General features: G+C 37.0%; 1 protein-coding gene across 1 annotated transcript; it reads left to right on the top strand.

Annotated features, from left to right (window-relative positions):
• The first annotated feature begins 1,590 nt into the window (after positions 1 to 1,590).
• Positions 1,591 to 21,287, top strand: LOC146662590 (NACHT, LRR and PYD domains-containing protein 12-like). The gene is made up of 11 exons (XM_085417410.1): positions 1,591 to 1,606; positions 1,789 to 1,852; positions 3,912 to 4,065; positions 5,376 to 5,461; positions 8,702 to 10,478; positions 11,052 to 11,225; positions 12,584 to 12,751; positions 13,349 to 13,522; positions 15,501 to 15,671; positions 19,683 to 19,755; positions 20,176 to 21,287. The coding sequence occupies exons 2-11, from the start codon at positions 1,831 to 1,833 to the stop codon at positions 20,266 to 20,268; spliced, it is 2,892 nt and encodes a 963-aa protein (XP_085273536.1). The 5' UTR covers positions 1,591 to 1,606; positions 1,789 to 1,830; the 3' UTR covers positions 20,269 to 21,287.
• Positions 21,288 to 22,744: the final 1,457 nt, after the last annotated feature.

The raw sequence follows: 22,744 nt of genomic DNA, 5'->3' as shown, positions 1-22,744 counted from the left end.
AAGGACAACGTGGTACATTTCAACAAACCCCAGTGGAGCTGGCCTGTGGTCCACACTCTTGACAAACAAGAAAGTCTGAGAAAAATGTTCTCAGTTTTCTCAGTTTCTGATATTTAATTAAAATTGACCAATTATTGAAACCTCCATAAAAACTGGCTAACCAGTTCATATATGGTACTGGCTTTATACTTTGCTAGCTTCAAAATGTTACAACAACAAAGGTTATTTTAAATACACTCTTAACACTGTTTAAGGGGCGATCGTGGCTCAAGAGTTGGGAGTTCACCTTGTAATCGGAAGGTTGCCGGTTCGAGCCCCAGCTTGGACAGTCTCGGTCATTGTGTCCTTGGGCAAGACACTTCACCCGTTGCCTACTGGTGGTGGTCAGAGGGCCCGGTGGCGCCAGTGTCCGGCAGCCTCGCCTCTGTCAGTGCGCCCCAGGGTGGCTGTGGCTACAATGTAGCTTGCCATCACCAGTGTGTGAATGGGTGGATGACTGGATATGTAAAGCGCTTTGGGGTCCTTAGGGACTAGTAAAGCGCTATATAAATACAGGCCATTTAAGATGAATTAATTTTCTGCAACCCGCAACTGCAACCCCCCCTGGCTGCTGAGTGAGCCCTCATCTTGGACTCTCCTCAGCTCTTTCTGGGACAGTGGTGCGGCTGCCCCTCTGTGGGTCTTCCTTGGTCTCTTGTGTTCTGGGGGCCTCTGGATGTCTGGAGTCTTGATCTCCTTCATACCTGCTTCATGCCCTGGAGGACGGGGCTGTGGCCCCCCCACACCCTCTAGCAGATCATTACATGAAGGAACCTTGCATCCATGCTCACAGGTGTACACACGGGTGCTCACACACACAAACTACACCCTTTTTGGCTCCTACCTCAAAGCACACTGTGTTCTGTTGATCTTATGTGCTGCACAATAATGTTTAAAATTTAGTATTTACTGTTATATTCCCATAGATCATCGTGATGTTGTTTATTATGGTCCTCTTTTTTTCTTCTTCTGGTTGTTTTCTCTTTTTTCTTTCTCAACAGGTGATCCAGGTGATTAAAAGATGTATTTTTGTCTGCTTATTTAGTTGGTTTTTGTTTTTTTGCCCTTTATCCCCGTCCCTCTTTCCCACTGTTTTTCTTTCCCTCTTTCTTTCTCCCCTTTCTTTCCCCCAGTCAAGTCTGTCCCGTATTTAGCAAGTGAAAATAAAAAAAAAAAAACAATAAAAGGTTAATCAAATGGACCATTACGGCAAGGCTGGGATGGTCCATTTGATAAAGTAAATCCGTTGGGCATCTTTCTTCGCCTTTAGACAATAATTCTGATGGCAAAAGAACCAAATGGGCAGGCAAAAAAAAAAAAAAGCTGAATTCATTTTTTAAATAAATTAATGAAGGATATGATAGAAAAATAGTGACTGTAAAATGCATTTTATATATTATTAAGTAGATTCTGAAAAAAGTATAAGTCTCTTGCTAAAGGGAGTGCCTGAGGAAATATTTGTTTTTGTGTTGTTGGACGTCAGAAGAGGATACAGGCGTAGTTTAATGTTCACTCACAGCAAACACACCCCCACAGAGAGAGAAAGAGAAAGGATAAACTGACGCAGGTAAGCAACCACAGTAGGATCCTGACTATTGTTACTATTATTAATAGTAGTATAGGAGTACTGCTACTACTACTAGTAATTAGTGGTACTAGTATTGATTTTTCTCCCAAATGTGTTTTTAATTTTGCTTGTTGGACTATCTACCCACTCAGTAAAGGTGCACTTTCACTTTATGTTGTCAGCACATCTCATCAGCCTTCATTTGGGTCCACAGCCAGTAATTCATGACAACTCTACTAAAATACAGTAAGTATTTGTACTTCTTTACTTCCCATTATTATGACAACATTTGCTAACATCCCGTCTCTAAATAAGACCTAAATTACAATAATTAAAAAACATAAAAAGTGAACTGCACTAATGTTCAGACTATGTTTAAATGCTTTGCAGTCAGTTTAGCTCTTTGTGGGCTCTTAAAAATAAGATTCAATAAAAGTGCGTACAGAGACAGAGAGAGAGAGAGAGAGAGAGAGAGAGAGACAGAGAGAGAGAGAGAGGCCGTCTGATCTGTTGTAAATGGGAAGGGAAAACTGGCAGATATGGGCCCCTATGGCCCATATCTGCATGGCTGAGCTCTGCTAAATAACGCTCACTGTATGGACTAATAACATCCAAAGCGGGTGCACAAACTGAGCGAGTGTGTGTTATCTGCTTTATGCTCTGTGCTGTGTGGAAATGGTTCAACAGGTATAAACTATATACACAGTGTGCTGACTGTAAGACAAATTGTTGATTCTTTTCCACACATAGGAAGAACATTTAGGATTGTGGTCGAACTGGTTTTCTCCACTAGATCATTAAAACAATAATCATGCTTGACAAGTGACACAGACCATGCAAATGTTCTTTAACAGTAAGATTTTAATTTCAGGCCTGTTGATATGTTTGGACCTACAAACAAAAGACTGTTAAACAAACAGCTCCTTAGAACTACTGTCACGGCCACTTTTATCCTTCAACATACTGTGAACTCGCACGAGCTTTCTAGTAATTTCTTTAAATTATTGCCTGGAATAGTTTTCAACTTCCAAGCTCTTCTTTTCAGTTTGTCTTCCCTTTTCTCCCTTGTCCATCAAAGTGATCTCACTCTGCTTCAGTAATGTTGAGGTCTGGGCTCTGGAAAGGTCAGTCCATGGCATCATGAAGCCTGCAGTGGCTGGTCCGTGACCCTAGATCAGACTCAATTTGAAAAAAGAGTGAAAACAAAAGATCTGATCCTGTCTGACTGTTTGTGTTGGGACCTTGTGGTGACAGGGATTTGCTACAGCATCACTTTCAGATACTCTTCATCTTCTGTAGTTTCCTTTTTTTGTCCTCCATTTGTGCAGTTTCCACGTTTCTTTTCAAGGGTACACTGGACACTATGTTAAGATATGCAAAATTCAGGTTTAAGATTTAGGTTCAGTTAATAAAATTGGAATAATTTAAGTTTTTGTGATAGTGTGGCAGGCTGCCAGTAACAAAGTCCCCCAGATACACTTTAAAAAAGTGGTTCTTTGCTAAGTCTGGTTTATCCTTCTGCTTTTTAACCAATTCAAATTAAATGTCTTAACCTTGTTTTTCAATTAGCAAAAAACTGTCATGCGATGTGAAATTGGACAAAGAAGTTGATGAGAGTGAAAAAATGATTTTTAGGACACTCAGACTAAACATTGCTGGCATAATGTTCGCTTAACCAGCTGTTATTTTTCAGCTGGGTTGTTGTCCGGGTTGTAGTATTTGCAACACCATAAACATACATGTTTATGCACATTTTTGTGTATTAGAGCCCCGACTTCACTTCAGAAGATAAAGATTGAGGTGAGGAGGAAGAGGATGACAATTTGTTGGTCAGTATATCAGTATACTGTCAGTCGTCTCTTTTTTGTCCCATGTTTTCTTGTCTTTGGTAAAGGGAGCCCGTTCTCAGATGATACAACATCGGTATGATTCATATCTTGAGTCTGAAGGTTTTCCTCTATGGTCTGAACACCTACAGGTTTCTTCTTCTCTGACTTTGGCATAGTACCTGCATGGCTGGTCTCTAGGTACATTCATAAAATGTGATTGAAGTAATGATACTGCCCATCTCAGCCAATGTATTCAACACGGCAGGTTAACATAGCAGCATCCACAAACTAGTGCCTGCTCCTGAAAACTGTCTTCAGATTTACCAGATGAATTAAGTTTCTCTCTATTCCCTGTGTATCATGACGATCTGGTTTTAGTTTACATGACAATTCTGAAATTGGCTCAGTGGAGAAATCTGACCGTAACTTAATAACCTCTGCTAATGTGAACTCACTGTTTCTGGTTTACCTCTCAGACTCACTTTCAGAAGTTCACAAGATGAACATTTGTGTTGAGGAAGAAAAGAGTGGAGCAGAGTCTGCAGGATCCAGCTGTCCTTCTATGAGAAGTGACAGCTCCAAAGTTGATCCTTTAAACTTCAGGGATGAACCTGGACCCTCAGACACAACGTAAGACTCAGTTTCTACTAAGATTTTCTCATCCTCCCTCAGTGTGTAACCACGAGTCCATTTAAATTTGACCTTTATGTGAACAGTACACCCTATTAGTCCAGTTCTTACTGAGGTCATTTTTATTTTCAAATTAAAACGGTTTTAGCACAAGATTATAATATATTTTATGTTAAATGTAAATGTTTATGTCAGCAACATCACTACATAAACAAGTGTGAGTAAAATAAATGATCCTCACATACAAAATACTGAGTGAAAGACAAAGGAAGCATTAAGAGGACTAATGCTGCTAGTATACAACGAAGCAACTCCCCACAACTTTGTTTCCAAACATATAAAATATTCACAGTCAGCTCAATCAAATGAAATTCAGCTGTTAGTTGAAGTATATCGTCTTCCCTACTGCTCTTTACGCTAGTGAAAGACGATGCAAACTCTGTGTTTGTGTGTGTACGTGCGAGCACGTGATTACCTGTGTATTTATGTGAGTGCACGTGAGTGAGTGTGCGTGTGGGTATGTGAGTGTAACAGTTAAAACACTGTGTGTGTGTGTGTGTATGTGTGTGTCTGTGTGTCTGTGTATGTGACTTCCTGCCGGTCATAAAAGTAATCTCCCCTCATGGAAGCTAAACCAAATTCCTCTACAAAAAAAGTTAACAGATTACAAGCACTGAGATCCCCACTCTGCATCCACTGGGCCATTGGCCTCTTGTTGTCTTACTTTTACAGATAAGCATGTGGAGAGTCTCCTGCAAACCTACTTCTAAGTTATGACAATTATGAGCTTTTATTAAAGGCACAAGCATCAGCTATCCCCAACTGTAGCTTCCTGTCTCCTTTTATGACAGCAGACCCCCAGTGTCCATAAATTCCTTTCCCTCTACACAATTACACACTCTCAGGTCTACAACTAAGCCAAACTAAAACACACAGACAAATCCTTCCCTATTCCTCTGATCTGCTGGACCCTCTCATCTAAGAAAATTTAACACATTCTATTATAATAATTATTTTCTTGCACTCACAATCACTACACCTGGCTGAGGTTGTAGTTGTTGAAAACTGGACACAGATCAGTGTTAAGTAAGACAGGCTGACAGGGAAAGCACTTTATTACTGTTGATGAAATCAAAAGCAAACATCACATTGATGATTCAAGCTCTAGTTTTCTTCATCTTAAAAAGTATTTCCCTTTTCTCGTTCCTCTTTTGGCCATCACACCGTCTGCACAGTGTTGTCAAATTTTGATCCATTTTTTAAACTGATAAACAACAATTGACTTTAACAATTAAAAAATGTGTTCACAGAGAGAGGAAGGCGATCTCAGAGGATCCAGTGTCTACCAGCCATGGACCAGAAAAATCCAGGACTGAAGCACAACTGCAGATATCCAGTAAGAGCAGCTGTCTATAAAGTAGGATTAAGCATCCGCTTATTCATGGACTCATTTCTGAGAAAAACTGTTACAGTCAGAGTTATGTAATACATCCTCGGTACTTAATATGGCATAGGGGAGGGGCCGAGGGAAGTGAACTGAGTTTTCCAGGTGGAACTGTCGATCTTTAATAAGTGTTATTGTGTAATAAAGACACACAGGCTTTTATTGGCAAGTTGATTGAAAATAATTAAAAACAAACTGGAGCTGCAGAAAAAGAGTTAAACCAGTATTCTACTACCAAATATTATAATAATATATCATAATAAAAAGGTAATATTGGCTGATTTTTTAACATGTTTAGATAGTATTACTATATTATAAGGCGTGAATTAATCCTACATTGCTCAGGGATTAGATATTTAAAATAAACAGGACACCAGAATAAAATGTCATCCAACTCCCACTTTCCCAGTTTGTGGTTTGCACAACACCAGGATCCTGCCCCACCCCCGTCACTGACTGACTTCTAACAATCCAAGGAGTGAAAGCACGTGCAGTGAATAGCACCAAGCTGCCCACTTACATACTGAAAAATTAAAAGTTTTGACAGAGTGTGATGTTCTTTGACCATCAGTTTTACAGATACAGACTGCCCTAATAAAAAAAAATGCAGGATTACAATTTGTGTAACAGTTTGGCACACACTGGAATACTTGTGTCTATCTTTAGAAAGAAAGCACTACAAAATTCATTGATGGTGGATAGCTGTATTCTGAGTACGGCACATCTCTAATCCCCTCTCCTAAACTGAAGTGCTTAATTTTTGGATGAATTAGCCACATTATATAAGGATTATCTGAAAGTATAACTAACCATAACCACCAGTTCTCTCTTCATATGTACAATAATAAATCTGAGTTTTACTGAGTTTTTCTCAACAGAGAGGTTCTATTCTGCTTTCTCTGTCAGCTGTCATATGACTTGATGAAAGTGCTTAGATAAGGACTTCATTTCCCATAAACATTTGCAATATTTTTTATCAGCGACATTTCAGTCCACATTGCATAACAGTTGTTGGTGGTAATGCACAATTTCATTGTTTGGCAACTGCCAACAAAGTAACAAGAATAAGACACTTTGCAGGCCAAACATTACAGTTAATAGAAAAGATGATCTGATAAAGGTTCACAGTGAGCTCAGACATGTGAAATAATAAAATGGAGACAAAAGAACATTGTGTATCAGAGACAAACATCATAAATCATCCTAAACAAGAGCCACAGACTTTGACCAACAGCCCACAGTAGGTTTTTCTGTAATTACGCTTCCCTAATTTTCACACGAATTGCTCAGCAGATTCACTTGCTGAACAAAAACAGAAAAAACAAACAAAACAAAAACAAAACAAAAATAAAGACAAAACACACTTCTGCCAAGAAAAGCTGAGCATGTTCTAGAAAGCAGGTTTAGTAAAACTTTAAGTTTGTTCCTGCTTGAAGAAGGAAGCTCTGGTTTTCTGTTCCACATTTCCTCATTCAGACAGTCAATATTAAAGCTTACATCAAAACACAAATTTGAACGAGTTTATGTCTTTACAAACACATACGAACAGTAGAATCCCAGTTAGATTTTAAATATGTTTTATATTTAACAAAACCACTTTTTATATCAACCTGCCATCAATGTAAAGGCAGAGACAAGATCTATAGACTGCATCTCTGTAATTTTGTGACCAACAAGGCAAAAGTTAGATTTATAATTGCTGCATTCAATCATTTACTATACATTACAATTGTGATCCCAGTTTGAATACAACTATGGCATCAGAGCTCCGGTGACGATAGCTTTTTTCATTATCCATGAAATTCATAGTGAGCATGCTCTGAACATTTTGTTGTCATTTAACATGTTAAAACATGAAACATATACATTACTGGGATTAATTTAGCAGGCCAACATTAGAATAATAACAAATAGAATAACTTTTTTTTTTTTTTTTTTTTTTTAAATGACATCAGAAACAGCAGTATGCGACATTACGTGATGGCAGAGCTTCAGTTCATCCTTTGTCATTTTTTTTTTTTTTTTTTTTTTTAATAAATAGGACAGGGGGAATGAATGAGAGAAAGAGGGGGAGAGAAAGAAAGAAAACCAAAGGGGAGAAGAGATGGTGAGAAGGGGGGGGAAGAGAGAGAGAGAAAAAAAAAAAGAACTCCTGGGTCACCTGTATGGAGAAAAAAAAAAAAAAACAAACAAAAAAAACAAACAGAGGAGACAGCAAACAACAAAGAGTAACATAATAATAGAGAAAACAAAGCACCATCACAATAAACTAGCTAGTCATAGATATCAATATTTACTAAATAATAAACGATATTGTGCAGCACGCAAGATAGACAGCGCACAGTGTGCTTTGAGGCAGCAGCCAAGAAAGCTTTAGTCCGCGTCTGTGAATACCCATGTGTGCATACCTGTGTGGATCAGCATGCTTGCATTCCAAAGGTTTCTCCATGTAATGATCTGCTAGGGAGTGTGGGGGGGCCACAGCCCCGTCCTCCAGGGTGTGAAGCGGGTATGGAGGAGATCAAAACTCCAGACATCCAGAGGCCCCCAGAACACAAGAGACCATGGAAGACCAACAGAGGGGCAGCCGCGCCACTGTTCCAGTAAGAGCTGAGGAGAGTCCCAGTATAGAATAACTTAATAATTTCTCTGACAAAACAGCTGATCAGAGTTGGTTCATTGACCTCAGAGTTTATTGTTGGACTCGTTTAGTTAAACATGCTTTTGGGAACAGGTCACTGCACAGCTGACATCAAGCTGCAGCCAGAGTAGTAATCATAATAATCAGCAGTAATTATCATCATTAGCTATAACACACAGACTATTTCAAAATTTGTCATATGGTGTAAAAACTTTGCTAATTACTACTGATGAAAATCAGACTGTTTCTGCTCCTTCACAATAAAGGTTTTCACACATGGAAGCTTTTACTGTCAAATGGAAATGCTGTGTTGTTGTAAGCTGACTAGCAGACGTTGTTATTTCTTATTAAATTGTTCTCCACATAAACACAGGAACACATCTCGAGGGTCTGAGAGAAAAAAAAACTTATCTAATGTGTTCTTAAAAATGTCTAAAAAAAATCAAAAAATCTCAAAAAATCTTATTGCAAACCATTTAAATAATGTTATGGTTAGATGTAATAAAAGTATAACTGTTTTCTTTTTTGTTATATTTGCTCTTTTTTAACAGCAGATGTTGGTCTGCAGGAGATTTTAAATGAACATAAAATACATCTAAAGAGACAATATGAACGTGTGACTGAAGGATTTGGTGAATCAACAAGTGGAACCCTCCTCAACAGGATCTACACTGAGCTTTACATCACAGACAAACAGAGTGAAGAGGTTCATACTCAACATGAAGTGAGGCAGCTGGAGACAACTTCACAAACAGATACCGTCCATGCCCCAACAATCAAGTGTCACAAACTCTTTGAAGTTTTACCTCACCTGAAGAGACCCATCAGAGTGGTTCTGATGAACGGAATTGCTGGCATTGGAAAAACCTTCTCAGTGCAGAAATTTATTGTAGACTGGTCAGAGGGCTTGGAAAACCAAGACATCAACATAGTGATTCTGCTTTCATTCAGGGAGTTGAATCTCGTTAAAGATGAGCGGTACAGTCTTCTGGAGCTGCTCCATGTTTTCTATCCAACATTACAGAAAGTCACCACAGAGAAACTGACTCTTTGTAAACTTTTGTTCATCTTTGATGGCCTGGATGAAAGTCGACTTTCACTGGAGTTCACTAACCGGAAGATTGTTTCTGACATTACTCAGACATCATCAGTCAATGAGTTAGTAACAAACCTCATAGAAGGGAATCTGCTTCCCTCGGCTCTCATCTGGATAACTACCCGACCTGCAGCAGCCAATCAGATACCTCCTAAATGTGTTGACAGGGTAACAGAAGTGCAAGGCTACACTGATGCTCAGAAGGAGGAGTACTTCAGGATGAGGTTTAGTGAGAAAGAGCTGTCCAGAGTTATCTCCCACATTAAGAAATCCAAAAACCTCAATGTCATGTGTAAAATCCCAGTCTTCTGCTGGATCACTGCCACAATCCTTGAGTACATATTGAATACAGACCAAAGAAGAGAGCTACCAAAGACCCTGACTGACATGTACTCGTACTTCCTACTGGTTCAGACAAAAAGAAATAAACACAAGTGCCAAAAAGAACATGAAACGAGTCCACAGGAGCTGACGGATGCTGACAGGGAAGTTCTTCTGAAGCTGGGGAAGCTGGCGTTTGAAAATCTGAAAAAAAGAAACATCATATTCTACCAAGAAGACCTGGAAAAGTGTGGTCTGGATGTCACAGAGGCCTCAGTTAATTCAGGGGTTTTTACTGAAATCTTTAAAAGACAGTGTGGGATTTTCCAAAAACCAGTCTACTCCTTTGTTCATCTGAGCATTCAGGAGTTTCTGGCTGCTGTTTACACGTTTCACTGTTACACCAACAGGAAAACAGAGGTACTAAAAGAAGTCCTGGGGGAAGAATATAACGAGACATCTCTGGACATTTTTCTGAGCAAAGTCATGGAAAAGTCCCTCCAATGTAAAAATGGCACTCTGAACTTGTTTGTTCGCTTCCTGCATGGCCTCACACTAGAGTCCAACCAAAGACTCTTAGTAGGTCTACTGAGTCAGACAGAGAACAACCCAGAAGTTATCCAGAAAATCATCAACAACCTAAAAGAGATGAGACGTTCTCAAATTTCTCCTGACAGAAGCATCAATATCTTTCATTGTCTGATTGAGATGAATGACAGCTCAGTGTTTCAGGAGATCCAAGAATTCGTGAAATCAGAGACAAAACTCTGTGAGATCCACTGCTCAGCTCTGGCCTACATGCTGCAGATGTCGGAGGAGGTTCTGGATGAGTTGGACCTGCAGAAGTTCAACACATCAGATGAAGGACGACACAGACTGATCCCAGCTGTGAGCAACTGCAGAAAGGCTCTGTGAGTCCTGTTGTGATCATTAACACAATTAATCAGATTAGATCAGTAGTTCCCAGGGTGGCTGTAGCTACAATGTAGCTTGCCATCACCAGTGTGTGAATGTGTGTGTGTGAATGGGTGGATGACTGGATGTGTAAAGCGCTATACAAATACAGGCCATTTACCATTTACAGGTGAATCTTTCCATTAAACTGACTTTATTCAAAATCTTCTGGAGCCAAATTAAAAACAGGAAACAGTCCAAATGTTTCTCTTCTTTAGTTTATAATCTAAAACATTGTTATAGAAAAGGTGAATGAGGCAGGTTCTATAAAACACTTTGAGTAGAAAAACTTTTACTCAAGTAGATTAGCAAGGTCCTATATAAGAATGAATCCATTTACCATTGACGAGGATCAGATTTCACTGACAAAATGTGGACATGATCATGGTTTAAATGTAACACAATTTTGTTTTCATCTGTATATTACATATGAAATCCCTTTGTTTTGTCTTCCTATTCACTAAGTCTGTGTTTACAATGCAAAATTCCTGCTTTTATAATAACATATTTGATGTTTTCTCTTGTCACAGACTAAAAGCTTGTCATCTCTCAGAGACTCACTGTGAAGTTGTGGCCTCAGCTCTCAAATCCGACAACTCCAATCTGGTGGAGTTGGACATGACTGGAAACAAGTTGCAGGATTCAGGACTAAATATTTTGTCTGCTGGACTGTCTAGTCCAGACTGTCGACTAGAGACTCTGAGGTGAGTTTGCTGACTGGAGCTGTTGTTGTTTAATCAAAGATCTAAGTTTTACACTCTTGGTTAATAAAGGTTCACAATTTGTATGAACAAAAATATATAGAAGTGTTATTGATTTCAGAAATGTTTGCTTTTCCAAATGGCTGAACGATAATTTTTACTTTTGGCTCCAAACAGACGTGACAGACTTGAGCAAAGTTAAGTTAAAAGCTGACAGAAGTCAGGTTATGGTAGAGAGATATTTTTACAGTTGTTCAGCCTCCACAGGTCAAACTCAGTCAGTCAGAGAAGATGAGGTGATTGGTGATGAGGCGTTAGGGTCTGTGTGGGGTGTCAGTCACTCTGATAAATAGCAGATAAAAACAGGCTACAGAGATTTTGACAACCCACACAGCTGCTTTGGTGATGTATGTGTTAAAGAAAACAGCAGCCTGACACAGTCCGGAACATAACAGCAAAGCAGGATTCTGAATGTATGTGAGGATTTTTTAAAAACAGCTGGAGAAGAGAGAGGCTTCTTAAAAAGACTATAAGAAGAGGGAAGCTGAGAGTTTTTTTTTAAAGTTTCTGTTCCTCTAAAAATGATCCTGTTTTAACTCATTTTGAGTATTACAGCACCAAATATCGCTTATGTTGTTGTAAAGCAACATAACAACACAAGAAGTCATAAAAAAACAGAATATCTGCATTGACAGCAGACTGAAAGCTGCCTTTACCAGCCCAATATAACCTCACTAACCAGGCAGACAGACTACCATGGTTTGTGAAGTAGTGCCTGCCTAGAGTCTAAGAGTATAGTTCTAAATCATCTGTTCTGTAGATAGAGAATATTTTCAGCACTAAATCTTTAAAGAAAAACTACTGACCAGTTTGAGTGTAAAGAACATTTTATAAAGAGTTGTCAGTCACATTCTTCAGCAGACCATTTCAGGCTCTCATGAACTCAGACGTTGAGCTCAGGTAATGTCACTTCAGTTCACTTCAGGTTTAGAGCTTCAGTCTAGTGTAGAGATTAGGACTGAAACCGTAATAGTGTTCATGTAAAAAATACTAATGAAAAAAGATCAACTGACCACTGTTTCTATTTTAAGAATAAAGGAAACACATTCAGATAACTCTGTCATGTTGGTACTTTGACTTCTGCTCAGCAGACAGATAAAGTCACGTGGTCAGATCCAGCTGTTTCAATATTTATTTAGTGTCCACCATTCTTTAACAGTTTTGTACTTTGAAGACTGATATAATAATGCTTTTAGAATGATGTAATAATGATTTTAGAATCCATGATAAAACTTCTGGGCGTTAATCTTGAAGAGAACCTCACTGATGACTGATATCTGCATTTTTCATTCTTTATTCAGGTTGGAGAGCTGTTGGTTGTCAGATATCAGCTCTCTGGCTTCAGCTCTGAATTCCAACCCCTCTCATCTGAAATATCTAAACCTGAGCTACAACAACTTGGAGAATTCAGGAGTGAGGCATCTTTGTGGTTTTCTGAAGAATCCCCACTGTCTATTGGAGACTCTGAGGTTAGACACCAAATTTTAACTGTGCTTAGATCCTAATCCCGGATAGTATAGTATTTATAGTCTAAGTATAGTATAGTGTCGATTAACAAACATCTTGGGAACATAGTTTGTACCAGGAATTTTGGCACATTTACAAACTGACACTGCTGAACAGTGACAGTAAACTAGATGAAGCAAAGATGACGAGTTATTTGTGTCAGAAAGCACAAAGAGCCACTGCAGAGCTAAAATTGTACTTTACACCTTCACTGGGGTTTGTAGTGCTTTCATTTCAGTGTTGGAGTTTGTGATCAGTGCCTAATTTAATACATTGCTACATATTTAGTTATTTTAATGAAGGTATTTGCCACACACAGTTACAGTGATCTAAGAATGTTTTCACCAGTGAGGAATGACTGACCAGCAGTTTCAGAGGTAGACCTGCATGACATCTAGAAAAAGCAAAGCAAAAAACCCCCAGGAGAGCTAGTGCCAACTGCTCACCAGGACTATCCTAGCTCAGTGCTGACCTTCTTCAGCTCCTGACATATTATGACACTGGATGCTTTCAAGCACAGACTCTTAGTAATAAACACTTTTTAAAAATTCCTTATGCAGATTGCAGCGCTGCAGTTTGTCAGAGATCAGCTGTGATCATCTGCTTCCAGCCCTTCAGTGCAACCCCTCCCATTTGAAACATCTGGACCTGAGCACGAACAACCTTCAGGATTCAGGAGTGGAGCAGCTGTGTGTTTATCTGAAGACTTCAGATTGCAGACTGGAGACTCTCAGGTCAGACACCATGTTTTAGTTGTACTTACATATATATGATGTGAAAGCTGGCATTAACCTACACATACATACTGACATTAACCTAATTAACACTTTAACTGTGGCAGAACAATGGTTCACATTTCAAACATTAAAACTGTGTTACTCATCTTAAGACAAACAGCCCTCATCTGGGTTCCACCCTGATTAATGAAAGAAATCTCCGTCCGTGGATCGGGTTTCCTTCGAGACATGGGCAGCGATAAGCAGAGTTCATCCTTTAACATAAACAAAATTAAAATATTCTCATGCATGATCAATGGTTAATCACGGTACCAGCTGGAGTACCGGGAGCAGTTTGGAAAAACAAGAAGACGCGGAGACTGTTCTAGGTGTCATTCCAAACTGACTCAAAGGTTTATTCTCTGTGCAACAGTTTTATAGGCAGACAAGTTTCAGTTCAGACCCTGCCCACTGGGTGGGGTGGCGTCCTGACAGTTAAATTCCTTTGTTCAGCAAGGGCAATAAAAAAAACACTCACAAAAACAATAAATCTTTACCGAGATCTCCTACATCCTGAGTTCTGACACAAAAACCAGATGGTCTTCACATAAACATTTTCTGCAAGGTAAAGAGTGATTTGTTGGTGTTTTTCCTCCAACCTTAGTATACACCATAAATCTTGAGTTAACAAGGCAAGAGAAAATAACAGTTAGCATAAAGAGCTTTGTTAAGTTACAGAATATTCAGTCTAATATTATCATACAGGTCCATTAAACACTAGACATTTAGAATCCTTTAGTGATATAAGTTTGCACATGGTAGAATACTGCATGTAGTTATTTGCATCTAGGAAATGTTTAACCATATATACCCAGAGGCACATAATCAATTGTGTGTGTTCTTTAGCAGGCTGCAAGCTTGAGGTACACTGAGGAATGCACTATCCCAGTTTAAGTGCCTTGTTTACATATAGATGAACTGTTGGATTTTCCAGGCCAGCAGGCCAAAGGAAATGCCCGTGGGGTTACAAGAAGAGGAGATGAAGTTTTAAAACAAAGGACATTGCAGAAACAGGGTCCTTTGTATAATATCACTATAAAACAATATCCTGTAAATGCTAACCGTAGTGCTAAAATTCACAACAATTAACATTATTGCTATCAACTCTTGGTATACAACACATTGATTAATCATTTACAGTTAACTCGTTTTCATGGTACAAAGGTCATGACACACAGGAATCTGTGGAACAGAAACAGTTTGTGGCAGGAATCATTGCACAATTACAAATTGTACTGCTGAATGGCATGCTGGGTAATGCTAGCTATACAGGTCTGTCAATAGTGGCCAAAGAGTCCGTTGCTACAAAAGGTTTTTCAATCAGACTTGTTTTTCTCTCATTTCTGGTCATGCTGCTGCTTGTGTGTTGAAAGACAAAGACAAAGTTTAGGTGGGGTTCAGGGAGATTTGAGTTTAAAAAAAGTATTATTAATTGATTTAAATAACAAGGGATAATATACAATATTACTATAAATGTTGCCATTTGATGCATTATATCAGAGTTTATTGGCAGGTTACATAAAAAAAAACACATAAAAAAATTGCCAGCTTTTAAAATGTGTCTGGTATAAAAGTGTCCTCAAATATATACATTTCTTTCAAACTAAATCTTTAAAACTGAAGCAATGTAAATACTTTTTTCACAATTTTGATCTAAAAATTAGGATTTTTGTCAGAATTTCATACCCCCACTCTCCAAGACCCTATTTTTTTCTTTTTTCTTCAGTGAACAAACAGCATGTCATCAGTCAGATTATTGAGAGCTCTTTTTTTCACTTGTACCTTTTGTCTGAACCTCCATCCTGTTGGCTCAAACTGTTTGGATTTTACATTTTTTAAACTTGAACATTTCAAATCTTCTGAACAAATTATCAAACCTTAAATGATTTTACCACAGATTTTGCCTCATAAACTTACATCTTCTATCTTCATTCAGGTTATGGGGCTGCAAGTTGTCAGAGACCAGCTGTGATTATCTGTTCAAAGCTCTTCAGTCCAACACCCATTTGAGAGAGCTGGACCTGACCTTGAACAACCTGCAGGAATCACATGTGAAACAGCTGTCTGAGCTTGTGGACAGCCCACATCACACACTGGAGGTTCTCAAGTGAGTAGAGGCTTGGACTCAGTCCAGGCTGCTTTCCCAGTATAACACAGTGTGAAATCAGTGATCCAGTGTTTCTTGTACATCTGCAGTCTTCTTAACTCAGTGAGGCTGTAAGAAGAGAACAGTGGCAGGCTTCAATATTCGACAGAAAGACAACAGACATCCAATCAAATGACACAGAAGTTTGTGATCATGTGTTTGAGTTGATGTGACGATAACTAATGTTCACATCTACAGAGAATAAATGGATTTGTAAGGGTGTCAGCTGGAAACAAGCTTTATTTCCTGTAGACATGAACACAGAAACATCAAATCACACAGGTGTATTAAATATTTTACAGAATATTTTATTTATTTTTAGAGGAAGAAATTGTCAAGAAACAAAACATTCTACAAAGAAAACAACCAACTCGCCTATCATGGAAATCCAAAATGATGCAGGAAAATTAGTCAAGAACACACGCACAGAGATATGTTGGAAGCAGGAAGCAGGCAGGATTTGTCAGTCTTGACAGGTCCCAGTTTATAGCCAGACCCATTTAATCTCGAACCAGTGGTCAGCCTTCACCTGTAAATTACATTAAACTGCTTACTAAATGAACACCACTGCTCCAGGTGTGGAGAAGTAAATGCAGTACACAAAATTATGACCTGGGTCATAACCTCCAGGAATCAAGATTGCATATGTCTTACTGTCAGTGCTTTCATTGACATTTGTTCAGTAGTAGCCTCCATGTATATTAGTAAGCTGATATTTTAGCAACAGGTAAGAAGTTCAACAATACACAGCAACCTTTGGTCTTAGTGAAACAAGAGAAAATCCATTCATTGGCAGGAGGCACATTGCTTCATCAGCTGACTGTATACTGTTAGTCAGTTCTTCAGCACCAAAGGTTTTCATGCACAATAACAAAGCCTCAGCTCCTGCCTGTGAATCTTTTTCATCATTCCAAATCAATGTTTTGATTCAAATTCTGGTCTGTTCATTCTAATTCCGTTGTTTTCATTCAAATTCTATTCATTTCATTCTAATTCCGTTCTTTTCATTGAAATGCTGTTGTTTTCATTCAAATGCTGTTGTTTTCATTCTAATTCTACTCTTTTTTATTAAAATTCTATTGTTTATTTTAGAATTCTGTTGCTTTCATTCAAACTCTGTTCTATACGTTCTAATTCCGTTGTTTTCATTCAAATTCCGTTGTTTGTTTTCAAATTCCGTTGTTTTCGTTCAAATTCTGTTGTTTTCATGCAAATTCTTTTGTTTTTGATCAAATTCTGTTCTTTTCATTCAAATTCTGTCGTTTTAAATCAAATTCCATTATTTTCATTCAAATTCCATTATTTGTTCTAAAATTCTGTTGTTTTCATTCAAATTCCGTCGTTTTCATTTTAATTCAGTTGTTTTCTTTCTAATTCTGTTGTTTTCATACAAATTCTTTGGTTTTGATCAAATTCTGTTGTTTTCATTCAAATTCTGTTTTTTTCATTCAAATTCCATTGTTTTCATTCAAATTCTATTCTTGTCATTCTATTTCCATTGTTTTGATTCAAATTCTGGTCTGTTCATTCTAATTCCGTTCATTTCATTGAAATTTCATTGTTTTCATTCAAATGCTGTTGCTTTCATGCAAATTCTTTTGTTTTTGATCAAATTCTGTTCTTTTCATTCAAATTCCATCGTTTTCATTCAAATCCCATTGTTTTCATTCAAATTCCATTGTTTGTTCTCAAATTCCGTCATTTTCATTCAAATTCCGTCGTTTTCATTCAAATTCCGTCGTTTTCATTTTAATTCCATTGTTTTCATTCTAATTCTGTTGTTTGTTTTAAACTTCCATTGTTTTCATTCAAATTCCGTTGTTTTTGATCAAATTCCATTGTTTGTTCTCAAATTCTGTCGTTTTCATTCAAATTCCATTTTTTGTTCTCAAATTCTGTTGTTTTCATTCAAATTCCGTCGTTTTCATTTTAATTCCGTTGTTTTCTTTCTAATTCTGTTGTTTGTTTTAAACTTCCATTGTTTTCATTCAAATTCCATTGTTTTTGATCAAGTTCTGTTGTTTTCATTCAAATTCTGTTGTTTTCATTCATATTCCATTGTTTTCATTCAAATTCCATTGTTTGTTCTCAAACTCTGTTGTTTTAATTCAAATTCCGTCATTTTCATTTTAATTCAGTTGTTTTCATTCAAATTCTGTTCTTTGCATTCTAATTCCATTGTTTTGATTCAAATTCTATTCATTTCATTCTAATTCTGTTATTTTCATTGAAATTCTATTCATTTCTTTCTAATTCCATTCTTTTCATTGAAATTCCGTTGTTTTCATTCAAATTCTGTTCTTTTCATTCTAATTCTAGTGTTTTGATTCAAATTCTGGTCTGTTCATTCTAATTCCGTTGTTTTCTTTCAAATTCTATTCATTTCATTCTAATTCTGTTCTTTTCATTGAAATTTCGTTTTTTTCCATTCAAATGCTGTTGTTTTCATGCAAATTCTTTTGTTTTTGATCAAATTCTGTTCTTTTCATTGAAATTCCATCGTTTTCATTCAAATTCCATTATTTTCATTCAAATTCCATTGTTTGTTCTCAAATTCTGTTGTTTTCATTCAAATTCTGTCGTTTTCATTTTAATTCAGTTGTTTTCTTTCTAATTCTGTTGTTTTCATACAAATTCTTTGGTTTTGATCAAATTCTGTTGTTTTCATTCAAATTCTGTTGTTTTCATTCAAATTCCATTGTTTTCATTCAAATTCTGGTCTGTTCATTCTAATTCCGTTCATTTCATTGAAATTCCATTGTTTTCATTCAAATGCTGTTGCTTTCATGCAAATTCTTTTGTTTTTGATCAAATTCTGTTCTTTTCATTCAAATTCCATCGTTTTCATTCAGATCCCATTGTTTTCATTCAAATTCCATTGTTTGTTCTCAAATTCTGTTGTTTTAATTCAAATTCCGTCGTTTTCATTCAAATTCCGTCGTTTTCATTTTAATTCCATTGTTTTCATTCTAATTCCGTTGTTTTTGATCAAATTCCATTGTTTGTTCTCAAATTCTGTCGTTTTCATTCAAATTCCATTTTTTGTTCTCAAATTCTGTTGTTTTCATTCAAATTCCGTCGTTTTCATTTTAATTCCGTTGTTTTCTTTCTAATTCTGTTGTTTGTTTTAAACTTCCATTGTTTTCATTCAAATTCCATTGTTTTTGATCAAGTTCTGTTGTTTTCATTCAAATTCTGTTGTTTTCATTCATATTCCATTGTTTTCATTCAAATTCAATTGTTTGTTCTCAAACTCTGTCGTTTTCATTCAAATTCCGTCGTTTTCATTCAAATTCCATTTTTTGTTCTCAAATTCTGTTGTTTTCATTTTAATTCCGTCGTTTTCATTTTAATACCGTTGTTTTCTTTCTAATTCTGTTGTTTGTTTTAAACTTCCATTGTTTTCATTCAAATTCCATTGTTTTTGATCAAGTTCTGTTGTTTTCATTCAAATTCTGTTGTTTTCATTCATATTCCATTGTTTTCATTCAAATTCAATTGTTTGTTCTCAAACTCTGTTGTTTTAATTCAAATTCCGTCGTTTTCATTTTAATTCCGTTGTTTTCATTTAAATTCTGTTCTTTGCATTCTAATTCCATTGTTTTGATTCAAATTCTGGTCTGTTCATTCTAATTCCATTGTTTTGATTCAAATTCTATTCATTTCATTCTAATTCCATTCTTTTCATTGAAATTCCGTTGTTTTCATTCAAATTCTGTTCTTTTCTTTCTAATTCCATTGTTTTGATCCACATTCTGGTCTGTTCATTCTAATTCCGTTGTTTTCATTCAAATTCTATTTATTTCATTATAATTCCGTTCTTTTCATTGAAATTTCGTTTTTTTTCATTCAAATGCTGTTGTTTTCATGCAAATTCTTTTGTTTTTGATCAAATTCTGTTCTTTTCATTGAAATTCCATCGTTTTCATTCAAATCCCATTGTTTTCATTCTAATTCTGTTGTTTGTTTTAGTAAAGTGTTTGTGCAGCAAGGAAGAATTCAGGCCTCTCAGCGGTTAAGCTCCACTGTAGACTTGTCTGAACAAGTCAGTGCTGCCCTTAATAATATTAATAACACCCAAAAATTTGATTCTGTTCATCTTCATGTAGCGTTTTTAGTGGGAGAAACATTTCATCACTTGTTCATGTGACTTCTTCAGTCTCAGCTGACTGCAGGTTTCCCCAACCTTATAAACAGGACATTTGCACAATCACTGAAACTAGCACCACTGAACAATGGGCTACGAGGTCAGTTCCTTAATCATTAATGTAAATTCTCTCTCACTGAAAACACCACGTTCAGATGAACAGAATCAACCTTTTGGGATGTACGTACCTGGATGATTGAGCATGCACCAAGAAAGATCAATAATAGTTAATACTGGATGTGCTTTAACACTGAAAAATGATGAAGACAGTCTCTGCAAACACTCATTTATCTACTCTGCCCTTTCTTGTCTTTGCAGACGGAAGGACCCATAAACACAGTTGTTTGTCTTTGTTGTGTGTGTAGTGTGTGTGTGGTGTGTGTGCGTGTCCTGATGGTCCAGAGAGGTTGAAACACCAGCAGCTTGTGTGTAGTGATGCTGTGACAGGGCCAGGCTACAGGGAGGTGGAGTGGACAGCAGAGCTTCATCCAGCAGTGACAGAAATCAGACGTGCAGATGGCTGACAGTGCTGTAAAAATGCTCTGAGAGCTCCTCTGTTAGACACCATGTAGAATCTATCGTCATCCCTTTGTGTTCTTTCATCACAGTGTCTTTTTGCAGACACTAGGTTCAGTTTTATTTTCTTTGAAAAGTTACCTAAATACATTTTAATATCTTTTGTACAATTGATGTAATTTTAAGTTATTTATCATGGTTTTGAAATCTATCGTGTGACAATGACTTCAAGTATCCTTCTTGAAACAGTAAAATTTTTTTTCATCGACATAATCTGTATAGTGCAACTGATCAGGTAAAAAATGTTCAATAATTGAAAAAAGATAGATTTGTTTTATACTTTCTAACATAATAACTGGGATCATGTGATATAAACACTATTGTAGAGAATTGCAAACTGTCCAGAGTTTGGTGTACTATATATCTTCAGTAATTTAGATAATGAAAGTATCCAGTGGTTCAGCAGATGAAGTGCAGGAGGTAGAGGTTTTTTCATGGATGCTAAATCCATCAGTTGTGTTGTTACTGTTAGAGATGTTACACAGTCATGTGACTTCCCTGGGTGAAGACAATTGGCAGCAGTCTGAAGTTTGAAATTCCTCAGCTGATGAATAAGGCTACGTTCACACTGCAGGTCTCAATTCCAATTTTTTGATCAAATCTGATTTTTTTTTGTCTGATTGTTCACACTTCAAATACAATGTGACAGCAAACGCGCTCTAGTGTGAACAGTTCACGGCCCTCAAACCGGCCCGCGTGTGCAAAAGAAGATGTCACACACAACATGCTCTGTTTGCAGAAGTAAAAATGGCGGCTACAGAGCCAGTAGGTTGTTCAGCAGTCTATCAATTTCTGCACAGTCTCAACCGACAGAATTTTGATAAATTAATTACAGAAAGGACACTGAGAAAAAAGAGAGCCCATGCTTTAACAATGGCCTTGTTTGCAGCAGTGGCTGCTACCTCCATGCACAGGTATATATTGACACGGAGTCGGAACCAGGAGTGGTGGGACTGGTTTGTCTTCAGATATGTATCTGATTCAGTACCACATATGAAAGTGACCCAGGTCGGATTTGGAAATATCAGATTTGTGCTGTTCAAACTGTCAGACCATGATCGGATATGGGTCGCATAGGGTCAAAAAGTTGGATTTGATGCGCTTTTGCCTGCAGTGTGAGCATAGCCTTAGTTATCTGTCAATAATGAACCTTAATGTTTTATATGGATAATAAGGATCAATAAATGTGTGGATTTGACTCAAAGGAATGACTCTGACTCATGGAACGACTTCCTTCCTGCTTTTCTGTCATGTCGATCAAATTCAGACCTCTAGCTTAATTAGTCACCCACCACCACAGCTTTCCAATTAAAGCTCAACATTCCTGCTTCAGCCAGTCCACAAATTTTAATGAAGTGTTTTTTGTGTTAAACCTGGCAGTGATATAGATTCCAACAGCATCATACTCCTGTTGCATATGGGATCACCCACATCTGTACTGGGTCACGAGGTGGGGTTAAGGCAGACAAGCCTGCAAATAATTTATAAACTTTTTAAAACAGTTAAAAATGCTTTAATTTATTAGAAGGAGGATATTTCTACGATCTCTCCAGGTTTCAGATTTCACTACACCACAATATAGTGAAAAAGTTTAATACTATACACCACAAAAATATCTTAAGACCATTTATGACCAACATCTTAAAAAAACATTTATGCATGATGATAATGCATGATTTTATTGTAGTAAGATATGAATGGAATAAGCTGCACACAATAAAAAAAAAGTGACATCACTTGAAACATCATATGCACAGAGTGAAACAGGTGATACAGTTTAAATGTATGTGAATTAGCTAAAATTATTAAAGTTTAAATTATTAAAAGTTTGATAATCCCAACTGTAACCAACAGAAGATTAGCAGAAGGAACAGAATGAGAACACATGGCAGCAAATGTTACTGTTTTCATTCATTATGAATGAGAGGCTATTAAAACACAATCACCTGAGTATATAAGAACAGACTTCTACTTCATTATTTCTCGTTATATTTACGTACCAAGAGAATTTAAATTTTACATTTATTTTTACTTTGTGTGCTGAATTTAAAAAAACAACAACATAATTTGGATTTTATTGTGTTTTGTGTCCAAGTTAGGTTTGCTTCTCCTACAGAGTAAAAATATTTTTGCTTTCACAAAATATTCAAAAAATCAATAAATAAATCCATACATGCTTACATGCACATGCAAATAAATACATAAATAAATAAATGGGATATTTAAACCACAGAAAAACTCAACGATTCATGAAAGAAAAAGTTGCTTCCACTGTAAAACATCTGACCACACTGCCACCTGCTGGACTGAA

The sequence above is a fragment of the Rhamphochromis longiceps genome, linkage group LG9 (genome assembly GCF_057381845.1).
Source record: "Rhamphochromis longiceps isolate RC_006_pf linkage group LG9, R_longiceps_female_GT1.1, whole genome shotgun sequence".
NCBI lineage: Eukaryota > Metazoa > Chordata > Actinopteri > Cichliformes > Cichlidae > Rhamphochromis > Rhamphochromis longiceps.
Note: the sequence above shows the minus strand (reverse complement) of the source record. Positions and strands in the feature narration are given on the sequence as shown.